Source organism: Poeciliopsis prolifica, unplaced genomic scaffold (assembly GCF_027474105.1).
Source record: "Poeciliopsis prolifica strain line A6 unplaced genomic scaffold, Auburn_PproV2 SCAFFOLD006, whole genome shotgun sequence".
NCBI lineage: Eukaryota > Metazoa > Chordata > Actinopteri > Cyprinodontiformes > Poeciliidae > Poeciliopsis > Poeciliopsis prolifica.
The window spans coordinates 16347877-16363982 of NW_026562381.1; the positions used below are offsets into that span (position 1 = coordinate 16347877).

Below are 16106 nucleotides of genomic sequence, written 5' to 3' on the forward strand. Positions count from 1 at the left end.
TCAGGTATGTGATAAGCCTGTTGTTTTCCTGCAGGTCTCGGTATTGGAAACATGTTTTATGTGTTTTATGAAGACGGGATTAAAGTGATTCAGCCAGTGGCTTGTGAGATACAGCGGCACATCAAGCCCAGCGAGAAGCTGCTGGCTCTGCAGGTGAGTGATCATGAGACAAGTCCAGAACTAACTTTGACCGAAGTCTTAAGCTTTTGGTTGATGTTGAGTTTAAAACTAAGCAGAAGACATTAAAACACATCATGAAGGGATATATTTCAGTGCTTGATCACAAGATCTCTATGATCAAATTGGTGTGTTTTCTTCAGTCATCAAACTTTATATTCCAAGTGTTCATAAATTTGCACAAATCTGAGTTTTGCTACTTTTGATTGGTATATTTGTCTTATTCTTTTAGTCAAAATTTGGCAGGAGAACCAAATATTTTTCCAACAATTCAAACTGTTTCTTGATTCAATCTTCAACTTTCAATTCATGTTTTTCTGCACTAAAAGTAAGCCTATCTTGAAAATGAGTAGAGACATGACTGGAGGTTGGGCTGAAATAAAAGCATATATTTACATATAAATATATGACATAAATATATATTATATAACTTTTTCTTTTGAAATTCTGGGGTCAAGTGGAAAAATATATGTTTGGGCATCTTTTTTAATTCTTAGCTTAAATGTAAAATGTTTTAAGCTTAGAATGTCACATTACTATCTGTTGGTGAACCACATCATCATATGACTGGAAAACATACAGTGCATCGTTGTAGAATTAATACCGCTTGAAATTTTCACATTTCCACATTTCCTAATGTTTTCCAACAAACTTTAGTGTATTTATTATAACTTTAATGTATTCACTTTACAAGTTAGCTCAAGTGAAGTAAAAAAAAAAAAAAAAGAAACATGGTTTTCAAAACTTTTCTGAACTGTAAACCCACCGACAGCCTTTAGGTGTGTCTCTTTTTGAAGTAAGAAAACACTTCAGACGTAAAAATCTTTCCACTTCACAATTATACAGTAGATTATATTAATAGATGGTTATACCGTGATAAAATACAAAAAGCTTCAAGCAGTGCACAGACTTTTACAAGATACTGTATGACTTCTTCCAGACATAATTAGATCATATCTCAACAGTATGTTTCCTCAAGCACCTGCATGATGTACAGCTGTGCTGTCTTCCTCTGCGGGTGCCACTGTCTTCTTTCCTCTTGCTTTCCAAATTAATGGAGCAAGCTTTGTAAACAAATATTTGCAAGTTTTGCAAGAATAAAGCTGACAATAGAACTGGGTGTTCTCATGAGTTGTGAATTTCACTGCTTTCTGTGAACATATTGCAACAAATGATGTCTACTGAAAATCCAAATATTTTTCAAATACATTGCTGCTTAATTTGGGCTTTTGAGCTGCAAGCTATAGACATTTATTGGGGAAATACATCATTTATTTCTTTTTATGAATTACAGCTTTAAATGAGTTTTTGATGTTTGCATATTCTGTAGTCCAGTTATGTTTTTTTAAGAAAAGTACCCAAGGCACAAGGGGGGCTTTTAGAGTGTCAAGTCAGCCTGTTTAATTTAATTCATTGACAGACTACATGCAATCAGAATTGGTTTCACCCCTCACTGGACTCTTTTACACCCAGCCAGCCTGCCTTAAATCACAGTTTATCACCAGAGCTCTCAGGCAGAAAAACATTCAAAGCATTAAACTGATAGATACCTGTTAGATTTACATGGTTTCTCCAATGGACATTTTCCCTCCGAGCTGCTTTTCATCCTCCAGACTTGTGCTGATTGGATGAAGGTTACACATAAAGCGAACCCATGAATGCACAACAATCAGCCAAGTGTTCCTCTGAGAGGTGTGTTTGTATTAGGATATCAATCACTGTGAGTGTTGTGATGCCAGTTCTACAGCCGTCTGGCTGCCCTGCATCGTGAACACGAGGCCATTCCCAGCATGACGCTCGCATTTCCTCCATCACAGAGGGGCATTGATTGATTTGTTATGGTAATCACACAGCCTATTTATTATTATTGGCCAACATATAGAGTAGTAAACTGTGTTGCAGACTGTACAGAGCAATAAGCCTTAATGTTCAGTCAGAGTGAAGTCAGTGTTTAGTCTTAGATCAGCAAACTTTGATCCTTTTCAGAAATATTCTTTCTAGAGATTGGGATGTTGGATAACGACATAATCTAAAGTTTGTCTTTAGTAATACTTTAAACTAGAAAGTAGCAACACTTAGAAGTAAAAATGTTTTGCTGTCTGTGAGCCTGTCACAATAAACCACAGAAAGCTGATTTGAGCTCACAAACGATTAACATTTTCCTGCAATCTTCACAACTACAGATTTTGCCTGACAGCTGCAAATTTTCAGAAAGGCCAGAACTTACATCAGATATTCTGCAAATGTTCAGTGAAATGTTGATTAAGCTCATATTTTCAGTTGGTTTCACTGCCACAAAATTTAATACAGCTTTTAAAAACTGAAAGTACATCAATTTCCCTGTATTTAAATAAAGGTTGCAAAATATTTCTAACCAGATTTATGTAAAAATACAAAATCAATTTGAAATTTTTAAAAATAAAATGTCATATTGATATTGTCACTTTTTATTTCCTAATTTGACAGGGAGAAACTTTGCCTCTTGGACTTAGGGATTTCACTATCTTAACACACTTGAAATAAAACTAATTTGCTAATAATTTTTCAGCAAGCTATAGGAACTGGTTTTATGTAAAAAAAACAAAACAAAAACAAATGAATATTGATAAAACATACTTGCTCCACTGGCAGATTTTTTCACTTATAATAAGACATTTCTCCCATGTTTAAACATGGGAGACTGTTGTATGAAATGAAACTGGTTTTAATTTAAGAAAATGTTCATTTAGTGAATTCTGAAGTTATCTTATGATTAAAACAGCGCTAAATAAATATGTAAATCTTGTTGTGATCCAAATCAGACTGTAGAATTTCTTACATTTTGTAATAAAAAACATAAACTATCAAAATAATTAGAAGTTTCATATGTGTTAAGTGGAAGGCATTCACTATTGTTTGCAAACTTGAATGGATTTTATTGGCAATATTTTATTTTCTCCCACCAGATGCATCATCTGCTCCAGCACAAGACTGTTTACTGTAAACAGATGATTAGCAAGCTGGTTGAGAAAAAAAATACAAGTTGGACACATGACTAAAATCTGAAAAAAAAAAAAGTAAAGGATCCCACGCCTTTTTTAATGCACATGGATGCAGTCCAATTTCCAGCAGCTGCTATGTTTGATGATTCATACTTCAACATGTGAAACTGGATGTGATTTCAAGCAAGTGCACTGAACTCTCCCCATCCCTAATTTTCCTGCCTCAGGGAGAATTTTTATTAGCAGTTATTCTCCACAAAGTCAGATAATTTGGGTCTCAAATGTGCTCAAAAAAGTTACACAGAATATCACAGCCCTCATGTTTTTCTAGGTTCATTTGCATTAAGAGGACAAATCCTTTGCATATACACTCCATTTTTTAGTTGAAAGGGATATATTTATTTTTAAAGGCTGTCAGTTACTACTTAATCACATACATAAAGCCCACCCACATATACTCTGACATATGTAACACGAGAAAACTGAGAAAATTGAAGCCGCCTCCATTCACACCCTCAGCTGGGTGTCAGATGTTCGATTTCTCACCTCCTAAAGGCGCGATAAGTGAGGTATTTATGGTCCATAGCATCAAATGACCACTGTGTGGGTCTGCAGGGGTGACTCCGAGTTCAGCACAGATGACTCAACATTTACCACAGTAAATGCAGGAATTTCAAGATTTTAAAACCATTGGATGTGAAACAGTAGCAGATGGTGCTACATCTGGACTTCAAATGAGATTATAGTTAATGGAGTCAGAGATATTTTCATGAATCCAAATAAATTAAATTGCTGTCATTGTTTTTCATATTTGCATTTTGACATAACCTGTTGCTGGATCAGGTTCCTGGACAGCGTTAGGTTTTGGGAGCTTTGGAGAGCGTGAAAGGAAGGAAAAGTCCCGAGGCAGAAGGCTGACAGATTTCCAGTTGGCTGAGAAGCCTGGAGCTGCCAGGACTAGATGCAGAGCAGCTGCAGATCATCTGCAGGCTTTGTCCTGCACATTATATATGGACAAATGAGAGTCATTACAAAGATTTTGCAGGAAACTGCAAAGCTAATTTATCTAAGTTGCCAAGATAACACCACTCATGTCCCCATCAGTGAAAAAGGCAGCAGTAGTAAACAAAACACACAAGAAAGACTAGGGGGAGGTAATTGGTTTTTAATGAGATATATTTTCTTGTGATATGAAAAGCAATTAGATCAAAGAAAATGTGTGTGCGCTTGTGTTTTTGCAGGAGGAGGTGTGCCCAACCTCGCCCGGAGAGGTGGTGCAGACGTGTGTGTGGTCATCAGCTGTCAACGTCAAGGACAAGTTTATTTATGTGACACAGCCAACCTTGGGCCGAGTGCTCATAGTTGACATCCAGACTCAGAAAGCCGTCCAGGTAATTTTGTGGATTAATTAGGAAATTCAAATGAGATTACAGTTTCATTCTGGTCTTGGAACACTGAAATGTGCATCACCTTTACACTGAACAAATGATCTTTGTTTTTGCACTTTAAAAACTTGAAGGTTTTAGTCATGCAATTGAGTACAAGTTTGAATTTTGATCAGAATGAACAATAATTTGCATCCTTGTGTTTGAATGTTGGGGTCAGGCTGATTTGCCTTCAATACTAAACTGTTTTATTTTAAGCAAACATGCTATAAACTAAAGCCCAACTATAACTCAGGATCAGACTTCATCAAGCAAAAACTAATTAAACTTTGCAATTTTAATTAATATTTATGACTCATTATGGGTGTGAAGTTTCATTCATTTCAACTGATAAGGCAAACTGGAGATGAAGCAGTTAATTTTTATTGAGCTAAGGTAAGCTTTCAGTTGGATTTAACATTACGAAACATTCACAAGGAGGAAAAGACTTTATTGTATTTGTCTTTAAAGTCTTCCTGCTTATCAGAAATCTTGGAAGTACACCGTCTTTCCTCAGTTTCACTTTTCAGCTTTAAGATCAGCCATCTCACCTTTTGCTGACTGCTAATCCTTGACCTGACCCATTTCATCCAAACTGCTACTGTCAAGATCTGCAGTTAACCTTCACATTGGAGTGATGACCAGTTGACCCCGGAGGGCCAGCTCTTTGTGGATATTGTCGCCTGACAGCCCTTCAATTATTGTAACATGACAACACCGCCAGGTTTTTTCACACAGATAGTGCAAGAAGCAGTTCCTCTAATAGTGAGTGTGGCAAACTATTTATCCTCCAAGGGTTTGTTATTTTTAGGAAGCTTGGAAGGAAAATGGCGCCATTTCTAAACGTCTTCATCCAGAAGTGTCATTTCTCAACGCTTCATCACTCACTGCTGGTTTCATTCAGCGGTGAGTGAAATCTTTGGAGTCAGTGGGTTTTTGAGTGTGTAACAATAAACCAGGGTAGCCCAGATCCCCACAGATGTTCCTGACACCATGGTAGCTGTTTACAGAAGGCTCTCAGGGACCTGCCGGTAAGCAGGCTGGTGTCCCAGAGTCTGTCACAAGCTCATTATTTAGCTGCCTGGAGGTTTAGCTGCTCTGCATTATGTTAGCAGTTGTTAATTAACAACCTTAACCTGTCACTTGTTTTGAGCAGAGACTAGCTTTAGCATCTTGTAATTTTCTTGTTATACATAAGTAGGATCCTGAGAAAATGAATGCAGACAACATGCATTATTTTGCAGAATGACTTGGTTATTCTGGCTAAGTTATTTAATATCTTAATTCTAGCATTCAAATGTACCTGCAATGCTTTCTGTGCAAAAGTTACTGCAGCATACTGGCTGAGAATCTTCATGATCTTCCTCAGTCTGTAAGAAGCTGTTAGTTGAGAGTAAAAGAATGAACACCTGTTTTCTCTGATGACTACATGCACCAAGATTAGTTGGGATTCAAGAGCTATTCTGCTCTTATCTGAGAAAACTCCCTCAGGAGAAGTTTACCTCCTGAACGATGCAGTGCATAAAATGCCAAAGTAAACAGTGGTATTAGGAATCCAAAGCAAAACAATAATATAGAAACAAAACTGCTGTCACAATCGAGTGTCAGAGTTAGTTTGCATCGTCTCTTCTGGAATGAAACTGCTGCTCCATTTCTTATTCTCTTTGAGTCTCTGGAGTCTCAGGCTGCCTGTCTGCACTCAGGTGGACATAATGCATGAGGAGTTCTTCGCTGCCACTTGTGACTCATCTATTGTTCTGACTTGGAGTTTTGCTGCCGTGTGTCATGAATGAACAAAGGCTGAAGGCAATTACTCAGCGTGGTAAAGCAATTGTGTCTTTCAGTGGCTGATTTGAAATGCAGTTTCACATTAAATATGGCCCATGCATAAAAAAAATAACCCGTTTTTTGTTGTAAGACGACTTTCTCTGACTGACCCCAATCCATTAGAGTGCAGGTATTGTTTTTTTTTTAACTTTCCCACAAAAGATTTCTTCAAAAGCGATGTCAGGATTGTTTTAAATATTCTTTTTTTCTGCTGCCTTTAAAGCCTGGCTGTGATTTGGTGTCCTCTTACAGACAGTAGGCACTGACCCTTATCCAGTGAAGCTCCAATACGACAAATCTCATGATCAGGTGTGGGTGCTGAGCTGGGGAGACGTGGAGAAGAACTTCCCCACTCTCCAGGTAGGTCAGCCATGAAGTTGTGCATCTTTTTTATTCATTCAGCTGTAGAAATTTGTGTAGATAAAAATTCTAGACAGGTAGTGAAACATAGAATCTTTTCAATTCAAGAAGTGTTGGAAAATTGTAAAAAAACAACAAAACAAAACTATTTAAAAAAAAGTCAAGTCCCAGGAAACACTTCCATGCATTCTTTTTTCACTCAAAGTTTGACACAAATGCAGGCTATATTATCTCACTTGGACAGTAAGTAGGAGCCAATGAAAAACATGTTAAAAAGGCATATGTCATAATTCATCATATATTTCCTTTTCAACTCTGTTCAGGCTCTGAGCTCATGATGAATGCATTCCTTTCCATGTTAGAAATTCAAAAATCTGTCAAAGGAAGAGTGTAAGGGTGGAAAAAGGGAATATGAACGGCTGAGAGTGCAGTTGTAAGTTGCAGAAAAGTGATGTTACACTTGAAACGCCAAACTCAGCCATTAAAGGACATAACAATGTTCACCCAAGATTAAAGTAGTAAAAGCAAGGTCTAGAGCTGGAATTTTAGTTCATAAATTAAGATTTATATGGTGTTTTATCAGATCAGGAGGAGAATAACAGGAGAAAGGTTATCTGAGTTTAGCAGCTTGAATATCTAGCAAACTGGCACCTTATCCAGGGCTTTAAAAGCATTCTATGAAAAGGCCAGTTTTCCTATGAACCAAAACATATGAAAATGTGTGAGTGAATGGATGGTAAGAAAGTTAAAATACTGATATGCAAAAAAATGGCAGCTACAATCAACAACCACTTGGTAGAGAAATGGAAAAGAACGTGATATGAAAAAAGTTTCAGGAGAATTGTAACCTGTAGCTGCTGCTGGGCAGACAGCATATTCTATTAAAGAAACCATTTCTTACCTAATGCACCCAATGATAGTAAACAAGTAAGTTTGCCTCAGTGACCTGGCCGTTTACTTGCTGCTTAGACTATCTGTTCCCACTCCAGCATGAGCTGTGTTGATTTGGGTTTTTCATTTACTAAATCAAAAATTATATTTCTGCCTTAATTCTCCAACAAAGACAGACACGTAAGCTGTATGTGGAATTAAGTATTATGTTTAAAGCGTGAATAAATTTGTGCCATCACTTATTCTCTTTGAAAATCATTGAAAAGGCTTTTTATGTTTTTGTCTTTTTAATGTTTCATACTTTTTAGGGTATTTGGTATTTCTGAATGCAAAATCTGATGTTTTGGCTCATAAACATTGTTGTTCAGAAAAAGTTTGCAGGTTTTCTTTGCATAGCAATCTACATAGAAGAATTGGAAACTAATACTCTTAAATGTGAATTCTTCCACAGAAGCCAATTCTCAGTTTTCCCAATATGGCAAGTGTACATTAATCACTCAGCCTCTGAGGGATTTTCAATTGATTTGTTTCATGCCTCCCTAATTAATAGTCATTTCCATTCCAGTGTAAAGTATTTAGAATGTGACGCATCTTTTTCTGAAGCAGCCCTTCGGCTTTTAAGAAAAATGACTTCATTATAATTTCAAATTTATTTTGTCTACAGATTTATTTTTAACTAATCAGCTTTATATTCATAAACTCATTTCTATTGATTCTCATCAAATGGCAAGAGCCAGTCAATGTCGAGCTATATCAAGGCTACGGTACATGTTGGTATTAAACAAAATGAATGAAGCCAGATAATATGTGGGACTAAGTTTTTATCTGTTTGCTCCAGGAGTCATTTGAAGTCAGGTAGAGACATTATTGGCTTTACTGGAAAATCTTTCTTCTCATTGCAGGCCTAGAAATTCATAATGCACAGGTCGATCCGTGACAATTTGTTTTGTGCTTTTTGCCACAATCATATTAAACTCAGCCTACACGCCAATAGATGCTTGCATGACTTCATGCATGCTGAAGTATAATTTAGACACCGAGGGCAACGGCACACATCAGCATCTTCCACTGTGGAGCTTCGATAACACGGCAGTAAGAGGTGGAGCTGATGAGTTTTGTCATGAAAATGAAAAACAACATGTCAGCTCTACAAATATTTCCTCCAGCTGAGATGGATTCAAGATGAGGCCTCAAACAAGAAGGCACTGGCAGCTCTGAGTTTGTTCATCAACGTCATGTTAACACCTTCCTCCTCCTGTGCTGGTGTTCAGGTGATCAATCAGGCCAGTGGAAAAGTCTCTCACCACACAGTTCACACCCAGCCAGTCGGCAGACACTTCGACAGGGTGGAAGACTTCTTCATCCCCGCCTCCAGCCTCATCGTTAGCCACGTCAGGTACATGCAGCAAGAGACTACTCTCTTTGAACACAAGAGCGATGCTTTGTTGGAGACCAACTGTGAGTAGAGCAGAATGTTGAAGTAGGAAAAGGTTGAATGGTTTTCAAGTATTTCCACAAACACTAAATGGAGAAGAGGATTTTTTTAACCTGCTTTATTCTGATATTCTGTCATGAAACATAGTAAACAAAAGTCACTAAATGTTTACAGTAGTTTGCATAGGTTCTCATGTCCCTTAAATCCTTTCCTCATTTTGTCACTTTGCAGCCACAAATATAGATGCATTTATTGGCATTATGATAGACCAATGAAAGCATTGCATATGGTTTAAGAAGCATAAAAGAGATGGTTTTTAAAAATCAATTAGTAAAACTCTGAAACGTGCATTCAGCCACCATCCCAACCACACAGTATGTTTGGTCTGTTCCAAGTCGGTGGGTTTACAGCTGGTTTATCTTCTGTTTTCAAATAAAGAGGTTATCAGAGGTCTGTGAGATGTTCACAGATTTTATCATTTAAAGCTGCTGTAAGGTTCAGTTCTCCACTTCACCCCTGACACGTCTGCTGTTTCTTGGTTTTTATGTTTTATCACTAATGTTCTCTAACAAGCCTCTCAGACTTAGACTGAGCAGTTGTATTTACACAAATATTAACTTTCAACATTTACTAATTAGGAGAAAGCTGACCCGATTGAACCCGGTTTTATACAAGCTGTGCTTCTCAGAATTTTCTTTTTATAGAAAATGTCAAAACCCATCCCACTCAGCAGTGACGGGCTACTTTTTACATACAATCCCAACAAAATACACTGAGGTCTGTGACTAAATTAGTAAACATTAATATATTTACATATCTTTTGTTTTAAAAAATAGATACATTTATTCATTATTGTTATTATTCTTTACTGTGTTTTTCATACAATTCCATATTTATCCATGCTGCACCAGGCAGCTTCGATACTCAGAGTTAAGATACTATGAGAAGTCTGCAGGACTTCAAGGTTTTAATGCTCACCTGGAGAGAAGGCAGAAGCAGTCTGCTATGTGGGAGTGGTTTGTGCCACAGCTGTAATTAGATCATCTGAGACCTGCTGGACAGATTACAAGAAAATATTAGTGAAATCGACTTTTTTACACACATTTTGACCTTTCAGTTAGTGAATTTTGACGTTAACCAGCACATGTGCTGAGAAGAAATTTCACCTGCTCTTCATTTTGTTTTTCCTTTTATTCTGTTCTATTCCATTCATAAAGGTAATATCACAAAACATTTTTTTTGTCTGTGCATTTCAAATAAATGTAAAGTTTGTTCTGAAACTTTACCCAAATATCCAAATTAGGAATTATAGGGAAAACGAGAAATGAAAGTATTTCAGTGTATTAAAAAATAATTTTACTCTTCAAAGCTGAAGTAGAAGCGCTTCTGTTATATAGAAAGGATTTTGTTTACATATTATACCATAATTTATTCCATTCAGAGGAAGAAGGCCTTATTGATTTAACAGTTTAGTAACATCAGTGCTGCATGAAACACCTACATATAATTTATTGCTTTCAGTGACTGTTTTATGACCAGATTCCCTCAGTGGTAACTTTGAGCGATCATTATTCTCTAAAGAACTGAAGTACAGTCAGAAGCACCTTCAGTGACGTTTTATTTGGGAATCAGTGTTAAGAAATATGATTTCAGATTGATTTTAGAGAAACTTTTACAAATATGTTTTACTCTGCAGGAGCTGCTGTTATGCTCTCAGGGTCTAGAACTGAACTGTAAGACAAACATTATATACAGAGTCACGCTGTTAGAAACTTTAAGAAAAAACACCACAGGAACAAAATAAATGTTAAAAATAAATACATGTTGAACAATATTAGTTTTTTTTTCTTTTGTACTTCATTATAAGCAGAGTTGTAATGAGGTTCTTTAAAACTCTTTTTTTAAATTAAGCTACCAAATCCCATGAATTTTTTTCAGTGCGCAACACATTACACTATTTAATTAATATGCTTTGGATTCTTATATTTCCTCTTGTTAACCTGCTTAAGGTTAACCCCGGTTTGCCCTCCAGATAGTTTGACTAAATAAATGTGGATTTCCCATATAAAAATGTATGATGTTAAAATCCCAAATTAAAATAAATCCTAATCCGTACAGCAATGGCTATGCTTGCATAAAATCAACTAAATTATTTTTTTTTATTATTATCATTATTTCTTATTGAAAAATTTAAATAATTTAAATATTTGAAATGAATGTGTAGTTAATGCAGTTTTGCCATCTGCTTTCTATAAAAGTGTTCCTGGGCTTCTTATAATAAAAACATTTTGAATTCATTCAAATTTAATTCACTATTTTTAACGTGCTGCATTAATGGCAGTAATCAAGTTCTGTTTTTGGATTATTAATCTTTTTTAGAGTGATTTATATGTATCAGTGTTTCATGAAATTTTGGAAACCAGGCCAGTTTTCCTCTGCAGTCTCTGGCAGGATGTGTGTTGACACTATTTGTGTTTATACCCCAATTTTCAAACAAATGTTTGGCTTAATTTTATTTTGAAGAAAAACAATTGGTGGATCAATGAATCCCATGACAGTGACTGATTCACATGGTGGCTTTCAAGCAGATATTTTCTGTTCACATGCAGTGACAGCTGTGTGCTCAAATGGCATAAAAAATGATGAATGATGACAAGGCTGAAGTGGCTGTCGGCATCGATCAGCTGATGTTCTCATTTAATTGAAGCCTGGCAGCTCCTTGCATTTTCCCTACGATCATCTGCTTTAGTGTGATGTGCCATTAAGACTTTCATTTTTTCTAATGAACAGCATTTTCACTGAATCTTGGTCATATTCAATATTTCCAATCAAACCTAGAAAGTCAATTGCAAAAATTTTGCACAAGCCTAAATATTTGTTTGAGGATCCTTCTGTTGATCAATCCAGGAATAATTTAGTATTAAACTCATCAATTTTAATCTTCGAAACTGAATTAGTGAATTAGTAAACTGTACTAACAGGTTATGCATCAAAAAGTAAGCAAGTATTTGATCATTTTAAAGTTTCCCAACTTACAAAGAATGGAGGAATCTGCAACTTTCATAGGTACAGAATTTGGTTTTGTGACTTCGGTTGATTGAACCAGCAACTTGCTAATCACAGGGACAACTCAATAACTGTTCAGCGTGGAACATTTTATCTGGTTACTACATATTTGAGCATTTGCAACAAATTTTGATTGAATTCATTTTTTTCTCTAAATTTCTCCTAGATTTGGTCTCGTCTTTCATCGAAATGAGCCTGTCATCTACAAGATCAACCTGGAGACAATGTCTTATGTTAAAAACATCAGTTTATGGGAATTTAACTGCATCCCTAAATCTGTAGCCTACACCCATGTTGGTGGCTACTATTTTGTGCACTGCAGACCCGACTCGACCGGCGCCACACAGCCCCAGCTTGTCTTGGATAGCGTTACAGACAGCGTGATTGGGCAGAACCGTGACGTCACAGGCACTCCTTACATGTCTCCAGATGGTCACTACCTGGTCACAGTGGATGACGTCAATGGCCTGATGAGGATCCAGACCATTTCTGAGCGGGGAAAGATCCAGGAACCCTTCGACATCCACACCAACCTGCACCTGTCCGATCTGGCGTTCCAACGCTCGTTCACAGAGATCCACCAGTACAATGTGTTCGGCAGCTCTGGCCGTCAAACCGACGCGCTGTTTGTGGAGCTGAGCACTGGCAAAGTCAAGATGATCAAGAGCTTGAAAGAGGCCATCAAGTCGTTCGACTGGCCGTGGAGCAGCAGGAACAGGGTCATGGTGAGCAGCGGACTTTTCGGCCAGTACATCATGACGCCGTCCAGAGAGTCTCTCTTCATTCTGGACGGATGGCTCAACAAGCTCAACTGTGAGATCACCGACGTTCTCAAAGGCAACGTGGTCGTATGGGTCGGGGATTCTTAGGTCATAATGTCAAGACTCACTGGGTTTTGTTTTCCTTCAAAGGTACAGTTGCACTGAATTTTGTTGCTGATTGTTTAATTTTGTAAGAGTAAAATTAAACGGAATTAGAAACTAAATTGATTTGTCAGTCCACTGTATGATGGCTGCCATTCAAACTATAAAACCAATGAGGGCATAACTGATTAGACTGTTTCTAAGTAGTTAATTTTTTTCTCTACCTGGACATTTGCCTCTGTCAGAAATGATTGGTAGTAACTACTAACATTTTTCAGAAAAAGAATTTGTAAATGTATGCAATATCGCATTTATTGAGTATGTGAGAATGCTGTAGATAATCCCCTGAAAAAAACAAAACAAATGAATTAGCAACTGGTAAACGTTCCACTATATCTGTCCAGATCAACTCTTGCAGATGAAGTTCACCCATCCCAAACTTTTTCCTTGTGCCTTTAAGGAAAATACTCTCCATCTATGGAATAAGCATAATTATTCCCAGTGTGGCTGCAGACTCCAGCTCATTCTTTGACCTCTTCATTCACGGTGCGTGTGGGTCTTCGCAAATCTGCCGCTCTCATCTGTATGTCCGTCTATCGCAGCTGACTGTCTAATTAAAACGAGCCCTTGCTGTGATCCCATCTTGTTTGAAGAGGAGACGGAGTCCTTCATTATGGCTGCACACTCCATAACCTTTGATCCAAAATTATAAACCAGCTTTGGAGGGTTTTGACCACTATCATGTTTTTTCCCCTTTATTTTCCAAAGCGGAAAAATGAAAGCTAAAAATCCTACCAAGTTTATATACAAAGTTATTTAACAATGTCTCCCAGCACAGAGTCAATATAGTGATTGCTTAAAAATGTAATGACTTCAATTTCCTTGGACCAAAAGAAAGATGTTAATGTACAGTTCAGTGTGGTAAACATGCTTTGTCTGCTCTGCTTTGCAGCATGTTTTCAGTGGCTGTTTTAAATGTGAACTAATGAAAAAAGCACTCTGGAGGATGGTGTAGTTGTGGTTTTGTGTAGGTGGTATTTGAGGACAAGCCTTGAATGTTAGAAGCAACATTTTCAGATGCTTCTGCAGTAGATGTGTAGCTTGTAAGACATGGAAAAACTGTCTCCTGCTGGACATATTTCTATGCATTTTCACCCTCTCACACTGACTCTAACACAATGGGCAAATGTAACTTAATCTCAGTTTAAAGTTAAATGTGTATTTATTATATAGAGCTTTTCTGTCTTTCCTGTTCAAACTTCCTCATAAATATTTTAGTTTTAATTTCTGTCATGTTTTTCTCTCCTGGAGACGAGAAGGTAATGCTGATAATGAACTCTGTTCTGTACATAGCTGCCGACTGTGAAACCATTAGTTTTTCATGTGTGCACACATTGTTCATTTTACAACCAAATATTCAGCACAGTCCTTTTACAGAATCAAAACATACAACTGTCATCTTCTCCCTGTTCTTAGGCACATTTTGATCAAGGCTTTCAGCTTCATATATCCATGTGTTGTATGTACCTTCATGTGATTGTTATTTAAAAAGAGATCCCACTTGTCATTTTACTCAATAATAAAATGTAGATAAAAACATGTGTTGTTTTATTTAAACATTTAGTCACTGGTAGTTTCACCTTCTCATTACTATTCAGCAATAGCTGCAAGAAGAACAAGGTCAGAACTCTGGTGTGCTTTTGGGTCTATTTATCTTGAAACATAGGATGATTTTCTACTTAAATGATTGTTTTTAAATAAAATTAACAGCTTTGAAGGTCTCTGACATTATGCAAAACAGAATGATTTAACAGCTGTATGCATTGAGGTGCACATCAATTCTTTGTTTACTGTTTAAAAGTGTTCCTGCTGTTAATGGCTATCATTTTCTAACTGACAGAAAGATAAGTGAAATTTAACCACCAAATCCTTTCTGCCTTTCTGAATTTATATTTTAGAGGATTTTATGACTTTAACAAAAGGTTTGCAACTTCAAATAAGATTTGCATGTTAAATTCATGATTTCCATTTATTAACACCAAAATACAGCTGGCCCATTTCACATGCCACCTTTTAGAGGAAGCAAGTCAAAATGGCCCCCAGAAGGGTTGTGATCTCCTTTGTTAGCCTCTACCTAAGTTATGCCCCAAATAGAGCGTTTCCTAGCTCCTAGTGTCCTGTAATCTTAGCGTTTCCTGTCATTTCTTTTGATACTCATTTAAATTATGCAGCTATGTTTGGAAAAACGGTTTAATTCTACATTTCTACATTTTACAGATCAGAGTGTCTGGCATGATGTACAGTAATGTCTGTACTTATATTGAGAAGTTTTCAACATTTCTGTTATTGTTATTCCCAGATGTGTGTTTGGAAATAGTTTTATTTATAGGAGAAAGTTTAATTTCTGAAAACTGAATTATATTTCTGAAAATGTTTAAACAAAGAAAGATTTTTGTTTTTCCATTTATGCAATGGAAAAAACTAAAAAAAATTGCGATAATTTAGCATCATCCCTGAAAAACATTTTAAAGGGCCTCTTCAGTTAAGTTTACCTCTATGAAGAGAATAAAAAGCATATTTAAACTTTTCAAATATTTAATGTTTACATTTTCCTCTGTTGCATTTATGTAAATTTATCATCCAATACATATTCAAGATGTGATGGATGAGCTGATCTCCAAAACTCCATGTTAGGTGCTCTTGTCTACAGATTATGTTTGACCCTCTTGCACTAATTAAAATCAGTATTTAAGTAGCCTTGCTGCTATATACCTTTTCACTCTTGAGTTATTTCTTGGCCCGCCACTCTGAGAAGTGTGAAGCCCATCCACCTGTTACAGTAACTTGTGCTCTTGTCATGAACACTCCCTAATGCATTCCTATCCACAGCAGTCCCAAATCATTTTCCTCCCCAACTCACACAAACTGCTAGTTGATATAAATATTCTTCCCAACTGAGCCTCCTTTAAAAAAAACAGCTGTGCCCTGGAAGTCCTTTAATTATCTATTGTCAATCCTTTATCTTGTTGCGGTCGCACGGGAGGGCTTCGAACTGCTCAGGCACGTCTCACCTCCATCAGGA

The 16106-nt window shown here is 36.8% G+C and overlaps 1 protein-coding gene across 1 annotated transcript in view; it reads left to right on the forward strand.

The window, feature by feature from the left end:
- LOC129360476 (follistatin-related protein 5-like) overlaps positions 1 to 14621 on the forward strand; it is a 173942-nt gene extending 159321 nt beyond the window's left edge. Inside the window, exons 12-16 of the mRNA XM_055030744.1 lie at positions 35 to 153; positions 4400 to 4549; positions 6662 to 6769; positions 8932 to 9056; positions 12328 to 14621. Of these exons, the coding sequence (XP_054886719.1) occupies positions 35 to 153; positions 4400 to 4549; positions 6662 to 6769; positions 8932 to 9056; positions 12328 to 13030 (1205 nt within the window). The 3' untranslated portion in view covers positions 13031 to 14621. The remainder of the gene's footprint in view (positions 1 to 34; positions 154 to 4399; positions 4550 to 6661; positions 6770 to 8931; positions 9057 to 12327) is intronic.
- Positions 14622 to 16106: the final 1485 nt, after the last annotated feature.